Below are 17,089 nucleotides of genomic sequence, written 5' to 3'. Positions count from 1 at the left end.
GGGGTGGCTGCTACAAGAACGATTGACTTTGGGATACGGATCTGAGCGTGCCGGAACCTCGGAGGTGTGTCATTTGCCGTTCTGTTTGATGGCTTGTGGGGAAGACGGGGGAGCTGATATCTGGGGTTGTGGCTTGGGAGGGGACGAGCTTCAGTGTCTACAATAGAGTCTCCGGATAGACGGGGAGAGAGGAGTAGGCTGTAGGCTTTACAGTGACATGGGGTGTAGATTCCCTGACAAATGGCGCATACTATGTCGACCTGCCCCGTTCGGAATGCTCACACAGCCCTAACAACATGTGTATCATAGCATGAGGTGGCACATGCACCCCGCAATTGAAGGCGCTACTCTCTCTCCCTCTCTCTCCTCTCTCGCCATAGCCCTCTGTTTCTAGACCTGGGGATCTGATCATGTTAGAGCCCGCGGTATGCGAAAAGAAAGCCAACCAGCATAGAGATCAACCATTTCCGCTAACCTAGCCACTAAAATTTACTCAAGGCCCACTAAAGCCTAAAGATCACCGTTTGTACACTCTAGACTCTCAATACCCCACAGATAAGACGATCATGCATTCCCCTCAGCGCTTCATATCCAGGGATACTAGGATACTACGGGTGACAGATTCGCAACCCAATCCTAAGTATTCCCCTATCTCAGTCGCCGACGGATATCGATACCCGGTGACTCCCTGTTCAGGGGCTGTGGTTGGGTTCTAGCCTGGTTATAGCGCTGACAGAACGCCTCTCCCGTCTCCGTGATAACGGGAACTACGGATTAGGCCAATACTGTAGCTAGTAGAATGGCGTGTTTGGTTTAGAGGGCTAGAGAGTCTATACTCAGGACAGATACTATCTGTTAGGTAATCTATCAGCCAAACTAGGGCTTGTGGTTATACGAATGGTAGCCCGTGGTGATAGTAGATACAGCTGTATCAATTACAATCAACATCCAATTTCCACTTCAATTGCAGATACGATACAGTGGAGACCCCGCGACTCGGGGTACACCTGCAAGGTTGCTCATCTTCCCCATACTCCAGATTCCAGACTCATTCAGCGGAAGAGTCTCGGAGGAAACGAAGTAAAAACAGAAAAAAAGAACAAGCCCCTGAAATCAACGAAACAGACGACGCCATGCACTGACCTTCTCATGCATTGGCCATTGTCAGTTCGCCGCACTAATGCAGAGCCTAGTGTACGGCCAGTGCAGACATCAAGCTATCCACCCATCGCGCCGTCGAGTCGTAGCTCCGGGATCGCGCACTGACTACCGCGCCTCCAGTCTGGCCGGTCGATTTAACCTGGGCGCCTGTCTCGCATGTGCATAAGCGTGGGGCACTGAAGTATACCTCGTTTTTTAGTGTTCTTTTTATATGTACGGCATGAGAGGTGTTATTGGTTGGGTCCGTTATACTACCTGTGCATGTACAGGGCCCGTGCCTGTGTCCTCCTGTGCGTGTCTGTGTCTCTGTTTCTCCCAAGGTGACTAATTGGCTACTTTGGCTTCTAACTTATCCCAAACCGACTAAAGCGGCTGTCCCTGATCGCCTCTCCCCCTCCCTTGTATGCTGTACCGTATTGCCCGGGCCGGAGCGTGGTTGGACCATGCCAAGTGTCAGTGTCAGTGCTAATGTCAGTGTCCTATGTGGTGCCACATTCTCAACAGTTTGCCTTTGCATACCTCTGTGCTGATTCCCCCTGGGATAACGGGTGAGGCATGACAGGGATGAGGAGATGGTCAGGTGCTCGGTGCAGTGCAGTGCAGTGCAGAAGAGGCGCCTGGGATTTGCGTGACGTGCGACATGGCATTGTCAGCCCATATGCGCTGCTTGCGTGCGATTTCTTATTTCTCGAGCTATCTGTGCTGCCTGGCCAATCAGATGCTGTGGTCGTATCTGCCTCTTGTCAAAGGGGATCTCCCTAAGAGTGAGACGGGTTGAAACGGTGCATGTTGTGCATGTTGTGCAACAGGCATTGGCAGTAGTGGTGTGTTGATTATCTTGATTTGTTAGCTGGCTGGTGACTGACCATGTAATCTTTGTCGGATGCTTCCTTTTCTTCCTTCATTTCACTATACCTTATCCAGCCATGGACTTTAGGTTTGATTCTGACTTTGAGATAGCGAGGAGAGCAAGTACAGCAAACCAACTCAATGCCAAACTGCCCGATCCCATTGGCAGCTTCGTCAAGAGTCTCCTATACCAATCAGATCTGATCCTCAATCCTGGGGTATATGCCTCGCGGGGTATGAACAAGGCTCTCGTGCGCAGTCAGCATGGCCCCAGATCTGCGCGGGGTCCGCTTCATCTCCGAGTGTTCGAGGGTTGACCATGCATCACATTGGGAGCTGACGCGACTATGTCCGCGGGGTAGCTGATAGCTAGAGCTCTCTAGGAATAGGAGAAGTGCTGCCCCTCCTGCCCCTCACAATTTTGTTCTGGATTGCATGGCTGCTGCTTCTCTCTGCTTCTGCTTTGCATGTATTTAGTCGCTTGGCATGCTGCCAGGATAGCCCGCTGCCCAAAGCGCGTGGGTGTTTATCGGACTAGGATGGAGCATAGAAGCTTATTCAGGGTGTTGAGGAGGGCTATCGGTGACCTTGCCGTTGCTATGCCCGGCAAAGGGGCCGGGCAAGGTTCAGCCACAGTAACGCCCTCGGCGGAAGTTGCAGTGTTCTGAACTGTTGACGCGAGTTTCTGGAGCTCACCGCTCCGATGTAGTGTTTTGATGTCTGGGGACGATCCATATTTTGATTGGTTAATTAGCAGAGGTTGGTCTGAGATCCTAAGGCTGAACTCTCCGATCTTATTTCATGGTGAATAAATGTCGTGATAGGTTGTGGGCTGACCGCTTCAGCGCTTCGACCGTGGTATACGGCCAGTGAGCCGACTCGGGCTTCAGTGGACCGATGTCGGAAAAGAGAGAGAAAAAAAAAAAACAAAAAAAAGCAAATAATAACGGCAAAAGTGCACGGAGCACTTACGGGGAAAGGGTTCGGGATGTCACCTCACCTCACCGAGATGTTCATCTGGACAATGGTAGGGATATCAAGTCAAACCGCTCTTGGCGACCCGTTGCGGGCCTCAAACCTGGAGATCAACACCTTGCAGATTAGGAATGGTCAGATGAACGCCTCAAAGTCGAGACCCCTTAGAGTTTCGCCAATCTGCACACTATACATTATATTCATATTAACTGTTTAGCCAACAGCCACATGTTTTGTTGGGAGTGGCAAAGAAAAACTCTGCGCCGCTAATCTATGGCCCGGGCGCATGGCGTTTAGAACATAGAATTGCATATCTAATTATACAAGAATACCCTAGTTCCCTAGTTCCTCTCCTGCATGGTGAGACATGGAAATGAGACTACCCGGGGGCTGATCGTGAAACGCGGCGGAGAACTCAATGGTTCAGATCCTGCAGTCTATAGCAAGTACAAGTACATGTACTCCATACATGTATAGATAGTGTCACACTTGGTTCTGTCAATCGTATGGAACAGTATAGATCTGATTTAGATATCGTATGATATACTCTGAACGTACTGAACGTATAGAGATAGAACCTGATTCCAACATCTGTAAAGAGAGAGGAAAGGAATTGATATGCGACCGGGGGGTCTGGGCCTTGCGCCAAGAGGCAAAACCAAGGCACAGACTGTCATAGACACGTTTGACGTCATACAATGCCGTGGTAATACCACTCTATACCCGAGTAGCATCAAGTAGAGTACGGTATATAGACCACATGGAAATGATACATGTACATGTAAGTGTGAATGTAAATGTTAATTGCTATAATCTTCATCTCATCCCTATCTCTCTATCCACAATGTTAATTCTACTGTATCCCTTTCTATCTCATCTCACCCACATCTCCAGATCCGGATTTGTGGCACGTTCGGTGGAGCCTGGAGTGCATGTTACGCCTCGTCGATCCACCAGGCTTCGGAGTATAGACCAAATGGCCATTATAACTGCACATGCACGTCACGGTGGAATTTCTATACATACCAGCTCGCAACTAAATCACCAAATCATCAAAATCACCAAATCCCTCAATCAAATCTCTAAATCTCGTATACGGATAACTTCGTGTTCCGTACCGAACATGGTTGACGATCGGGAGAACTCTGTTCTCTTTGTAACGTGAAAGAAGATACAGCAGTCTAGCCCCAGTGTAGCCGCGAAGGGGGGACACTAGGAGGGATGGGTGGACCTTATGCTTCCAGCACTTGCAGCGTAGTACATCCCTTACCTGTACGTTAACAAACTGGTTTTGAATCTTGTAACCTTGGGTGCTTGGCTTAGTCTTCCCGGGCTTCTCCGCGGACTGATAAGAGTGGGTTCACATTGTATCAATTATATCAAGCTGGAGTCTCCATAATAAAAGAACTGCTACTCCGTAAAGTGGATGTGAATGGAAGTGGAGGTAGAAGTCAAGTAATTATTTACAGAGTACAGTCTCTACGTCAGGATTAAAACAGGGAACACGGGAGGTCTGTAGTCCGCTAGCGCCGTATACAGCAGACAGATCGTCGTGCACATGTCGGAGAATTTGGGCAGTGGCAATTAGAAGATAGGGGTAGAGTGTACAAGTAGAGTACGAGGAATGTGAAGCTAAGTTAACGCAGAACGTGTAAGTGCAATAACATCAAAAGTCAAAAAGAAAAGAAAAGAAAAAAAAGATAATCCTACGCCGTACATGTACGCACTGACCTGGGAAAAGAAAAGAAAAAAAAAGCTATAAAATACCGGAAATATCAGTCTTATCAACGGTCATAGCGGGAATGGCTTTGGTCCCACTATAACTTACTTGAGCGCCCTCATCGCCTCTTTTTTACGGGCCGGGGTTTCGACTCTTCATTTTTCTGTACATTTCGACTGTACTTTTGTGATTATACTTTTCAACCTTTCGATACTTTGATACTTGCATATCGCCACTCAATGTCCAGGTAGGATTGATAAGCCCTCGCTCTCTCCCACTGGTGTCACACGGTGAAACTCGCGTTCTTTCCCGAGTGGCAACCATTCCTTCCTCATGATAGTCACTGATAAGCTTCAAGGACTTCCGTTGTTTAAACAGTCCTCCTTACCTTGTGTTTGAAACACAGTCGGCCGGATGCCCTACACTGCGCCGTTGAAGCCGTTGCTCTCCGCGCAGCATATTGAATACTCAGATCACCGTGAGCGACCTAACGTGAGTCGCTCCGCCTCGGGACGTCTGCAGAACTCCCGATCCTATTCCTCCACATCATACACTCGTCGGCATCGGAGGAGCCCTTCGGTCAACACCAAGACCGTGCATTCTGCATCAGAACCCACGTCCCGCGCCTCTCCCTCCATCGACCCACATGCCAGCCTCCGTCAGTCCCCGCCACCATTGAACAATGCCATCATTCCCCCGGGGGCGGTAATTTCGCCTCCTGAATCTGCCCCCAACTCAAGTGATGAGGAGTCCACATACAGGGGTGAGAGTATCAAGTTGGGCGAGCTCGAGGCTGCCGTCCGATCAATCAAGCTAAGGAGGGAGAGCTCTCCAGAGAGAATGGGCCCAGAGCAGCAAGTAGAGGCAAAGCCCTCATCAAGCGTGCCGATGACTCCCGAGTCAAAGCCCTCCAAGCCGGCTCATCCGCCATTGTGTAAAGAAGCTCGGAAGATGACACACTCTCGATCGTCCACTGAAACCGCCATTGACCTCAGCCGGGAAGAAGCCTTGACGAGCTCCCCCGATGACAGTGACGCTGAGATGTCGCCCAAGCCCCCGATGGTCCGGAAGAAGTCTGGTGAATTGGTTCGCCCGGCTCTTCGGCCCGCGTCGGCACGGAGACGTCCATCTAGTATGCCTGGCACTCCGGTGTACTCCAAGGCCGTTCACTTCGATTCCAAGTTGGAACATATTCGTCATTTCCTGCAGCTCGACCGCCCTCTCGCTGTGAGTACGGAGACTTCCCCTGTGGATAGCCACGATACCGAGAGCGAATTCCCATTTGGTCATAGTGCCGGGTCGAAAGGTCCGTCTTGGGATTGGGAGCTTCGGCTCTCGAATTGGCCCAAGGATGTGTCGTCGCACGCCCCGGTTCGTCTGGAACGTTTGTTCTTGTCAGCTGATAAGACCACTTTGATCGGAACTGTGGCTGTGGCCAACCTTGCTTTCCAGAAGTATGTGACTGCTCGGTTCACCCTGGATTATTGGAGGACGACTTCGGAAGTGGGAGCAACCTTCTGTCACGATGTTCGACGCCAGCAGGCTATGGATGGATACGACCGCTTCTCGTTCGACATCAAGTTGAAGGATCAGGCCAACCTGGAGTCCAAGACCATGTTCATGTGCATCCGCTATAACGTGGATGGTCAGGAATACTGGGACAACAACAATGCCATGAACTATCAGGTCGACTTCCACAAGGTTCCCAGGGCGTCCCCGACCAAGCCCGCTGGTTCGTCTCGTCCTGCTCTCCCACGTAGCCGATCGTTCACCAGTACCCACACCATCCGTCCCCACTCAATGCCATCGACCTATGACTTCGCCGACCTGGGCGACAAAGTCTCATTCTCGGATCCCTTCGACGGGGCCGATGGCGCTCCTTTGACTCGGACCGCCTCGGATGAGATTGACACGGTCGCACCGCCCAAGCGCCGCGAGAACACCAACCGTCAAGCATTCGGCAACCGATACGACTTCGGAGCGTCCTTGTCTGCAGCCATGCGGACCAAGTCACCATTGGATCGGACTGCCCTCTCTGCTCGTGCGAAGTCCGGAGAGAACGTTGAGTCGAAGCCGACCAAGAAAGCTGGTTTTGAGCAAGCCCATGCTCCTGCAGTGAGCGATACCGTCCGCACCGGTCGTGTGGAAGATCTGAAACCTTCCTCTCTGGTATCTAGCAAGCCGCGCCTCGAGTCTTCCAATTATCAGGAACTGGTCGATAAATATTGCTTCGTGAGTCTTCCATGCCACGTCACTCTTGGGCAGCGACTAACCTATTAATAGTTTGGCTCCGCTCCACAAGCACCAACCCCAAAGCCAGCCTTGAGCGCTAGGGAGGGTGAGGCCCCGAAACATATCGTTGTGGCAGCGTGCCTTTCACCGCCACTTTCACCTCGCTCTCCTGCGCCTATCAAGGCTCCTGTGATTGAGGCTCCTCGTGAGCGCTCTCACAGTCCCCGTACCTCCCCACGACCCTCGCCGTCTCCAATGGCATTCCACTATTCTTTTCAACGCGGTTTCATGAATGACCCTCACTCATCGACCGTGATTAGAGGGTGAGTAACATGGACTGTTCATAACTGTCTTGGACCCTGGCTATGACTCCTCCGCGTTTAAAGCATGTCGTTGACGTCTGTGAAGACAATCTGGGAGTTCTTGTATGGATATGGACAGATCCGTTGACTCGTTTTCGATTCCTTTTACCAACACGCCTATTGGCGCCCTTTGATCGCATGATGGTTTTCTACCTATTTTACCGTTGGCGGACCAGCTTCGTCTGTGATCGACTGTCTTGCGATGTATAATAAACCGCGGATATTTCGTTCACCATTCGTTGCCGGCTCATCGCCACTACCCTCGCATCGAGAGAAATCACCGATGTGACCATCTCCGTTGTGCGGTCATCCTCACGTTTTCCGTTTTTCCACTTTTCCATGCCGTTCTCCTACGCATGATGACGTTACGATTTCGAGGCATTTCGATTCTTTGCTATTCTTTCGGATGGCCCTTCTTTTTTTCCTGCAAAAAGTTTTTAGTCTGTCTGCCCGCCTCCGCTCTTGATTTTATTTCGATGCATCGCAGTTCTGGGTTTCCATTGATATTGCATGGTGTTCCGGTGCTTTTGTCGCGTTATTTTGCGTTGTTTTTTTCTTCTTTTATTTTTCTACTGTTTTCTTTTGATCTCTTTCTGGGTGCTTTTTGCGATACGTTCCACTCTTGTGGTTTTACGTTAAAGATGCGAAGATGCGAAGATGCGAAGATACTCATACATGACTGCCCGAGGGGTATTGCGTAGTTTTGAATGACACGAGACATGATGAGCGACTGCATCACCATCACCATTGTAGTGTTGTATGTATACGGTAGGAAATCGGCCGTAAGCTAGTAAGTTTAACTGCAAGTGAATCGAGCATTCTCTATACTCCTTATCACGGTGACTATCACCACGTGCCCCCTCCCGCTTCTGCTTGATCGCTATCGCAAGTTTTTATCTCCACGTGACTACTGACCCGCTGATTCCACGTGACTATCAATACCGTCCACGCTGGAAAATGCGGGCTCGGCCATGTCTGATTGACGCGCTGGAAACCGACCCTTCATAACGCCCTTTTTCCTGCCCGCCCGATCGCCAATGACCGCCGCATTGCAGAATGGAGATTACCTAAACCCCCCAACTCCCACCCTTTCCCTTATTTAAATGTCTCCCCCTCCGTCGCCCGCCATTTAGGAATTTTTCTCTTTTCCCATTCTCTCCATCGCCAATCACCGCGTCTTTTCCATCCACGAAGACGTATCTCGACATCTTCCATCACTTTTTTTATCCTTTTATATCTTTTAATCGACTGAAAATATGTCTGGACGTATGTATCTCTCTCTATTCTCATTCGCTACACTACTACCTCTCGTGTTGTCGTCGTCGAAATGCCCGATCGGGATATGGTGATGCCCCTGGGTGCACGTGATTTTGCCTCAGGCTGCCACTTGCATCCCGCTTTGCCTATCTGGGCAAAGGCTATGTACATCTTGGCCATCTTATGATGACCTCGCCATATCACCATCTCACACTATCCCTCTCTTCTGACCCTGCTGTTCTACCTATGATCTTCCTACCCTCATGCCCCCTCACTCCATCCTTCCATAACACATCACTAACAGATAAACAGGCGGCAAGGGCGGCAAGGGCCTCGGCAAAGGTGGTGCCAAGCGCCACCGTAAGATTCTTCGCGACAACATCCAGGGTATCACCAAGCCCGCCATCCGTCGTCTCGCTCGTCGTGGCGGTGTCAAGCGTATCTCCGCCATGATCTATGAGGAGACCCGCGGTGTCCTTAAGACCTTCCTCGAGTCCGTCATCCGTGACGCTGTCACCTACACCGAGCACGCTAAGCGTAAGACTGTCACTTCGCTTGATGTCGTCTACGCCCTCAAGCGCCAGGGCCGTACCCTCTACGGTTTCGGTGGTTAAATCTAATCATCTTGATGTCCTTCATGGTTTGATACCGACCTGTGCTTGTGCTTTTTTTCTTTTTCTGTTTCTTTAATGCGCAACGGTGCGATGGTTTTTTTTTTTTTTTTGCTACGAATTGAATTTGTTCGGGGTTTATGGGTTGGATATGGTTGTCTATTCCATGGGTGGGACCCATCTGGGGTTCTGTGTTTTTATTTGGACGGTCGAGTCCTTAGTTGGTTGATGGGCTCTGATCCCCTGCCTAGGTGAAATACAATCACTGCCATCAGTCTTTTACTTTCAGTGTAAATGAAGTAGTTGTGTTTTATACTAGCTGTGGGAGTATGGCCTGATAGCACAGACCACATGATCTGCAATGATGTAATCGATATCTCCGCAATTCAACCTCGGCCATCACATTCATCTAAAACATGCATGACATTTCCCTGCTTATTGCAAACTGACTTGAAATTTTTAATTCACCCTATGGCTTTTGTTTGATACGAGATCCCACAATCGACTGGCACCCCTCCGTCCCTATCAGCATTAATCCATTGAACCTCGGATTCACCACAGGTGAAGTCCTTTGTTCTCACCACATCCAATCACCCAGCCATGGCAGAATACAAACTATCATACGAGTCCCAACTGGTACATGCTCATCCTCCGCTTCACCACATACTCACACAACACCCCGTTTCAACCCCAACGCTCCGCAACCGCATCCTTATCAGCTAATGCTAACCCAAACAAACAGGACGTTTACCACCCATCCTACCGCTTCGAAACACATGATCCACGAGACTGGAAATCAGCCGCCGGCCGCGGCCCAGCACTCCCAGCACTAGGAAATGCAACAGCGGGCGCTGTCGGCGCTGCCATTTCCAACGTCGTGGTCTATCCGCTCAATGTGATAGTCGCGCGGCTTCAAACTCAGAGGAGGAAAGACGGAGACTCGACCGAGAAATCCAATGGTAATAGCGAAGAAGAGGAAGAGGACGAATACACTAGTGTCTTCGATGCCGCGCGCAAAATATACCTGCAGCAGGGTATCAGCGGCTTCTATCCTGGTCTCGCGCAAGATACGTGGAAGACAGTGGCCGACTCGTTCCTTTTCTTCCTTGCCTATAGTGCCATTAGGCAGAAGAGGATTGTGGCGCGTGTAGGTGCTGAGAAAGCGGCCAAGGGGAAGAATATTGTTCTTCCCGTTTTTGATGAGCTTGCTGTTGGCATTCTGGCTGGTTCGTTTGCTAAGTTGTTCACGACGCCATTGTCGAACATTGTTGCCAGAAAGCAGACTTCTGCTGCGCGGACAAATGGCAATGAGAAGAGTCTTTCCACAGGTGATATTGCTTCTCAGATTCGGAAGGAGAAGGGTCTTGCGGGGTTCTGGTCTGGGTATTCGGCTGCGCTGATTCTGACGTTGAATCCCTCACTCACGTTCTTTCTCAATGAGTTCCTGAAACGGGCTCTGATACCACGCGCGAAGCGTGATAAACCTTCGCCCGCTGTGACTTTTCTGCTTGCGGCGCTGAGTAAGGTTGCTGCTTCGTCTATTACTTATCCCTTCTCTCTCGCAAAGACTAGAGCTCAGGTCCTCAAGTCTACTTCCAACTCTGGGACTTCACAACCTGCATCCCAAGCATCTTTAATCAACACTTTCACACCACAAATCATCTCGAAGGTTATAGCAATTGCCCGGAAAGATGGCTTCAAGGCCCTCTACGCCGGTCTCCAGGGCGAGGTCCTCAAGGGCTTCTTCTCGCACGGCTTCACAATGCTAGCCAAAGACGCCGTCTACGCATCTATCATCAAGAGCTATTATTTCTTACTCATGCTCATACGCCGCTATCCCTCTCCAGAGGAACTCATCGAGCGCGCGCGCGAACAGGCAGAGGAGTATACAGAGATTGCGCGAGAGGGAGCGCGAGATCTAGCAGAACGCACGAAAGAAGGTGCTGAGGAGGTCTTGGCTGGTACGTCTGGTGGTGTGGCTGTTGATATGACTTCTAACTCGGCGAGTGCTGCTGAGGCTGCTGAGGCTGGTAAGGGGGCTAGTGGTATTGATGCGTCTTCTGGGTTAAAGGTTCCTGTGTCGGAGGTAACTGATGAGGTTAACGAGACTGCGGAGTTGGTGGGTGATTATGTTGAGGATGAGGCTGCTGAGTGGAAGAGCTTCTATCATTGGTTTTGGGAGAAGGACCGGGGGACGCATAAGGTTTGATAAGTCAAAATGGTCATTTTTGTGAGGAGTTCGTCCTGGAGTTTCACTCTCCTTTTGCCTCTCTCTCTCTCTGTATCTGAATTGAGTTCTCTATTAATATCTTCAACTAAGCTTGTGGAAAATATGTTCTTCTAGTACCACATGTTTGTCTTCGTGGTAGACCTTAGGATGTCCGTAGTCACAAAGAAGAGCTCTTTCTGCGTTCTTGGTGATTTGAATCAAAACATTTATAGTAAGTGACCTTGAAGATAGCTCTCTATGGAGAATTATGAAAACTTCAGGGGTGATTGTAGCAAGCATTCATTGCTATGTTGCGATTATGTTGCCATTTCTATGAGCACTATCAGCATTGCAGATTCCAACAAAATCTTGAAACAATCTCAATATAGCCAGATCATGACGCTTTGGTCCAAGAACAAAGAAAACTGGTACGATACTAGATCACGAAAGGGGTATTACGCACGTAGCCTAGCTTATGCTACTCACTACACATGCCTCGCGTCCTAGGACGGCGGCCACTCTTACTTTCTCAATCGTTATACCTGTATAGAGGAAGTGCCTTTCAGCGCTCTGCTCTTTTGCCCTAACATCATGGACGCACCGCCAAAGGAAAAAATGTTCAAACAGCCCAAGGAGCTCCAGGTGATACCAAGATGGATGCATCAATCATTAAATTCTCTCAGAAAAAGTATCCCAACGAAAATTCAACTTCATAGAAAGCCACAACAATTTCACTGGCTCTTATTTTCTACCTGAACCTCTGCAGAGACAAAGGCAGCGCGGAGCTCTTTGGCCGCCTCCCACAGCACCCACAGAGGGATGAATACCCACAGTGTGTTGAAGAAGAACAGATACAGCCAGAGGTAGACGGGGTCCTCGGTAGCCAGCTGGGAGCTACCAGTCAACCACTCAGGCGCAAAAGTCATGAAACCACCATACAACTCCGCAGTGGCGAGTGCAGTGGAGACGAGCCATAATGTCGCCTTGACGCTGCCACGGGACCTGGCACTGATCTTCTCGTTTGATGACTGGCAAAGCAGGTAGCAGATGTACACTGCGGCTGGGCCGCCAAGGAAGACAGTCAGCAGTTCCAATGATACCACAGTCAAATCAGCGCCAGCCCAGCGGCGGTCAGCCTTCGCATACTCCTGCCACAGGCGCGAGCTGGGGCCTGTGCCATAGGCCGGGCCGTAAATGCGGTCCGGACGGTTCAAGAAGAAGGGTTCGACGTTGCTGGTTCCGACAGCAGTTGTGTAGCTAAAGAAGCACTCATAAAGGAAGGACCCTTCAATAAAAATGTGGGTGAGGGCATCGTAGGCGTGCCAGAAGAACAAGACGCGGTCGCGTGTCTTGTTGGCTGGGACAAGGGTCTGGCATAGAGTGTACGCCACTGGCATCAATGACAGAGAGAATGCAATACATAGGACGGTTGGAACGTCCAGGGTGAAGGAAGCCGGGGTTGACATGGTGAAAGATGTTATTCCGAGATCGCGCGCAGGGGTGTCGTGACGTGGTCTGGGCTTGGAGAAGGCCTGATTTAAGGAGCCAGGGTCTGGATTTCGCAGCCTGTAGGTTGACAGTTTCAAGGGTGTCTCATGCTTTGAAAGAGTGGTGGACAACAGAATGGAGAGTCTTTAAAAGAACAAAGAATTAGGGGCTAAAGTCAATATTTTGTTCTGCCTCAGGCAGGACGTGGGTCATTATTGTCTCCAACTACAAGAGAACATCTCCATTGCAACTGTTGGTCATTTGAACATCCCTTTGTCTCACATGAATGGCACGATATCTATAGGTCAATGAGTTGTGCCTTCGATAATCCCCACTTTGAGTATCTTGGAAAAATGCAGCGATATATAGCTCGGTGTCTACTTCCCGCTAGGCAGAGACAGCCTCGCGAGCTGAAAAATACCCCACGAAACCCTGAAAGTACATCCAGGCTAGTCAGATTGACGCTCGATGCCCAAGATTCAGTGGTCGGGGCTTAAGAGGCTTCTTTGTTCCTCCGCAGGGGATACAGCCTGGTGCTTACAGTCAAAGAACCCTCTGCCATCCTTGTATTTCGACATGCTTCTATGTGCGAGCTCGAGCACAAACAGAGCCCGGTCCGGCTAGTCATCACACAAACGCTCGACGGATATGCTGTGCGACTGGCTGGTTGAAGCGCTAATATGGGCTTTGGGTGCAGCCATCGAAGACTCGGGGTCGTTCCTCGGCTTTCAAAAGTCTGGCAAAGGGGCTGCCGAGATACAACTCTGGCGCCGTGTTACAAACTTTCAGCTGGCTGCTCGCTGGGATGACTCCGTTCCAAACAAGTGGCTTAACATGTCTCTCCCTTCTGAATTTATTGACTCGTCAAAAGACAACAACCGCGTTATACTTCCACATTTACCGTACAATCGTGGTATGACGCTTGACATGATGAACATTATGGCTCGAAGTCCAAAGAACTCCAATGTTCAAAATAAGGAAGGTTCCATTTCAATTCTGTTTCGAACAAGTAAAGGTGAGTTGGGTTGGTGCAATCTTTGCTCGAGATCCTATACTAATCTTCTTTGGTGGATCTTAGACAAGGAAGAGTTTCTGGCAGTTCTACAAGGACAGCATTTACCCAAGTTTCTATGGCATAGACTACAAAATGCATGAATCAACATACATGTATCACAAGTTACATGGGTTTTGGAATTTGTGGGAAGCAGTGACCCCTTTATCCCTGGTTTCCTATTTTGTGCTAATATTGCAGACCATTGAAGCTGAGAGGAAATTAACGACTTTCCCAAAATTGGGCATCGATAGCAACAAGCCGGTTAAATAGCTGGTTCCGCGACCTCATACCAGTAAGATGGTAAGACTGACCAAGCTCATCGCCGCCAATGACTAGCCCATCTGCGGCCTCCTTGCTTCCAGCCGTCAACTCAACGATCAACTTGCCCTTCCACCCAAGTCCTTCCGTCTTCTTGAGTTCCTTGATTTCAGTGACGGGAATTTGGAACAAGACAGATCCCTTCTTTCGGCTCTCAATGCGGAGATCGTCCAATCCAGAAGACTGGTACGTCGTGAAATATAGGATGGGCGGTTCCTTTGATGAATCTATGACTGCAGCACCTCTCTTACGCTCGTACTTGGCGTCAAACTTCAATGGCCCGTAAGGTGTGGCGGCAAAGTGTCGCTTTTGCAGCATATCAATCAGGTTCTTGGTATGGGCGGACCCTGCAATTGCCATGGCCCGGTCAAATGCGATATGGCCCTTGATCGCTGTTGCAATAGTGCGGCGGAAAAACTTGAGAATTCGAAAGAACGTCTTTTTCTTCGGTTTGGTCTCCGGAAGTGACATGTCGGAATTCGTCGAATGAAGGCTAGTTGATGAGCCCTGTGCGGTGAGCTCTGTCGAGGTTGGTTGCGACTTCTTCCGTCGGATAGGCCACGCACGATCATTGTCTTCTGGGGTGGGAGGGGGTGGTAGTGGGGTTGAGTTAATCTCGCCAATGCGAAGAAGTGTCAAGGTGAGTTGTGCATTTGTTGGGACTCCGACCAAAAGTGTTCTGCATGAATGATGTTAGCCAACTAATCGCAGACCGGCAAAGACGATGGTTTTACTTTTGCAAATCTAAATGGTCTTTCCAGTTTGGAACCTTTCTGTTCAAGAGATCCATAGTATAGGTAAATACCGGGTCACCAAAGAAGCCCAGTCCAACAGTAAAGCCAACGAGCTTGATGATCCAATAACTGGATGTGAAGGGCACGACCGCAGATATTAAAGTGAAGATACTTGCAAGGCGTAGTCTAGACGAGACCAAAAAGAACGGAGGTGTTGGGGAAAGGAGGCTATAATATGTCAGTATAGTGTTGTCATGTCTTATTTGAGCAAGTACTCACTTGGCAAACTTCTCATACACATCGGTGATATCACTCAACACTCGCATTGCCTGATCAGTCGCGTGCGAAACCTTCTTCTTCATAGGTTTCTTAGTTTTGTCTTCAGGGGCATCACCATTCGGTGATTCGGCGGCAGCTTCTGCGGCCTCTATTCCATCAGTGATTAAGGGTCTGTCTGGCTCCTCTTCCGTAACAGTTTGGCCGTACTTCGCCGCGGCGCTCTCCATGGCAACAGTGGCAAAGCTGTCGACAAGGTTTCTTGCCTCTTGTTCAGCAGCTTCACCCTTGTGATTCTCTGGAACCCCGGTCAGACTGTCCTGAGAATTTGGTTGGCCGGTGGGAGAGCCGCTCCCATTCGATTTACCGCCTTCTTCCTTCTTTGCATGGCCTGGGAATAAAATTAGGCGAACGGGCGGGACCATGATCAAAGCGACGATAAGACCCAGTATGGCTGGGATGAGGAGGTCGACAGCCCACGCGATAGTATAACCCTGAATTTCATAAGCTCGAGTTCCATTGTTCTGCAAAGAATTGACATACCCCACAGAAAAGCGACGTTCGCAGAGGTTCCTTCCATGATCGCAGACGAGTGATGTGTCGGATAAATTCAGTCACACCCACAATAACAGACGTATAGAATCGCTCCAATGTCATCCGCAGTTTTTCCGGTGGAAATTGTTCGTTTTCCGTGCGGTTGAGGTCCAAGTTCAGTGCTGCGACATCGTGTACGGCTTTGACGTGGTAAATTTGCTGCTCACGCGTCAGCATTGTATCCGAACGAGAAAACCACCTGTCCTACCTTGTCGAATCGCCGAAGCAGCATCCATAAGTCCTCATTTGATAATCCTTGAGCAAGTGTTTCTTCCACGGTCCGCGACGACGGCTTCCATTGGGTGCGTGGTGGCAGTGCTGGCGTCAGACTCGACGATTGGAGTCCATCGTCAGAGGTTTGGGGTTCGTGATTCCCATCATTAAAATCTCCCGGGATATCCTGGCCATCACTCATCTTCAACTAATCTGGGTGGGAGTGGAGGACAGATGGTGTTGCTTATCGAGCGACGTCTGCTTAGCGTGAAAGTGTGGGGGTTGACGTCATTTCTATTCTTGGACATGCGGAGAAGTAAACAGACAACTCCGATCTATAACACGATACAGCAGCCATAACTTGTGTATGAGCAGCGATACAAACATCTTGATATTGAGTCTTGAAATCACATCCTCTTCGATTCCTAGATTTTCATGAATGCTACCAGCTTTGCCACACCCGTTCGAGTATTGTAACCAAGCGCCATTAAAGTTGCGCATCTATTTTTCACTTGGATAATAAGAGGACTATGAGAATAGCGAGATAGTAGTTTTAAATGCTGCTGACGAACTAGATTGTCATCTTCCTCTTCACATCATTCCGAGGAGACTCAGAGGAAAATCATCTTGATTTTGCTTAATATGAGCAATTTGCTGTCCTTTGCGTTCTATTTGTTACAGCCCCGTCACACTTTCTGACCCAATAAGAGGCTCTGAGCCTCCTACAATGAAGATAAACAATCCTCTTTCAAAAATATTCGATCGTGATGCACGTCCCAAAATCCCCACCAAGGAGGAGAAGGGGAGAGGTATATAGAACACAGTGATCCTACCCGAAGGTCCTGCCACAATCTCGACGGCGAATGCGTCTGAGGCCGTTTCCTCGTTTGCTCGTGAATCTGCAAGGTATTCTTTTTCCCGAGGATCTCGCCCCAGATGTCCCTGCGAAGACAAACCCCACCGTCCCCGCCGATCTAGCGTCGCTCTGGGACGAAGGCTACGACCGCCTGAAGGAAGATCAACCTTTGCTAGATGG

The 17,089-nt window shown here is 49.7% G+C and overlaps 5 protein-coding genes across 5 annotated transcripts; 3 read left to right on the top strand and 2 right to left on the bottom strand.

The window, feature by feature from the left end:
- Positions 1-5,119: 5,119 nt before the first annotated feature.
- On the top strand, positions 5,120-7,433 carry N7508_001083 (protein phosphatase regulator GAC1; the record flags this gene model as incomplete). The annotated part of the gene is made up of 3 exons (XM_058459149.1): positions 5,120-6,937; positions 6,989-7,260; positions 7,346-7,433. 3 exons carry the CDS (start codon positions 5,120-5,122, stop codon positions 7,431-7,433), a joined length of 2,178 nt encoding a protein of 725 aa, XP_058322681.1.
- A 1,122-nt stretch (positions 7,434-8,555) lies between these two features.
- N7508_001082 (histone H4) lies at positions 8,556-9,170 on the top strand (the record flags this gene model as incomplete). Its single annotated transcript, XM_058459148.1, has 2 exons — positions 8,556-8,565; positions 8,869-9,170. The coding sequence occupies 2 exons, from the start codon at positions 8,556-8,558 to the stop codon at positions 9,168-9,170; spliced, it is 312 nt and encodes a 103-aa protein (XP_058322680.1).
- Positions 9,171-9,767: 597 nt separating this feature from the next.
- On the top strand, positions 9,768-11,376 carry N7508_001081 (putative mitochondrial carrier protein; the record flags this gene model as incomplete). The annotated part of the gene is made up of 2 exons (XM_058459147.1): positions 9,768-9,803; positions 9,910-11,376. 2 exons carry the CDS (start codon positions 9,768-9,770, stop codon positions 11,374-11,376), a joined length of 1,503 nt encoding a protein of 500 aa, XP_058322679.1.
- Positions 11,377-12,107: 731 nt separating this feature from the next.
- N7508_001080 (EXPERA domain-containing protein) lies at positions 12,108-12,842 on the bottom strand (the record flags this gene model as incomplete). Its single annotated transcript, XM_058459146.1, has 1 exon — positions 12,108-12,842. One exon carries the CDS (start codon positions 12,840-12,842, stop codon positions 12,108-12,110), a length of 735 nt encoding a protein of 244 aa, XP_058322678.1.
- Positions 12,843-14,137: 1,295 nt separating this feature from the next.
- On the bottom strand, positions 14,138-16,255 carry N7508_001079 (uncharacterized protein; the record flags this gene model as incomplete). The annotated part of the gene is made up of 5 exons (XM_058459145.1): positions 14,138-14,915; positions 14,971-15,198; positions 15,250-15,740; positions 15,790-15,999; positions 16,049-16,255. 5 exons carry the CDS (start codon positions 16,253-16,255, stop codon positions 14,138-14,140), a joined length of 1,914 nt encoding a protein of 637 aa, XP_058322677.1.
- Positions 16,256-17,089: the final 834 nt, after the last annotated feature.

The sequence above is a fragment of the Penicillium antarcticum genome, assembly GCF_028974205.1.
Source record: "Penicillium antarcticum strain IBT 31339 chromosome Unknown utg000002l_segment0_segment0, whole genome shotgun sequence".
NCBI classification, from domain to species: domain Eukaryota; kingdom Fungi; phylum Ascomycota; class Eurotiomycetes; order Eurotiales; family Aspergillaceae; genus Penicillium; species Penicillium antarcticum.
Note: the sequence above shows the minus strand (reverse complement) of the source record. Positions and strands in the feature narration are given on the sequence as shown.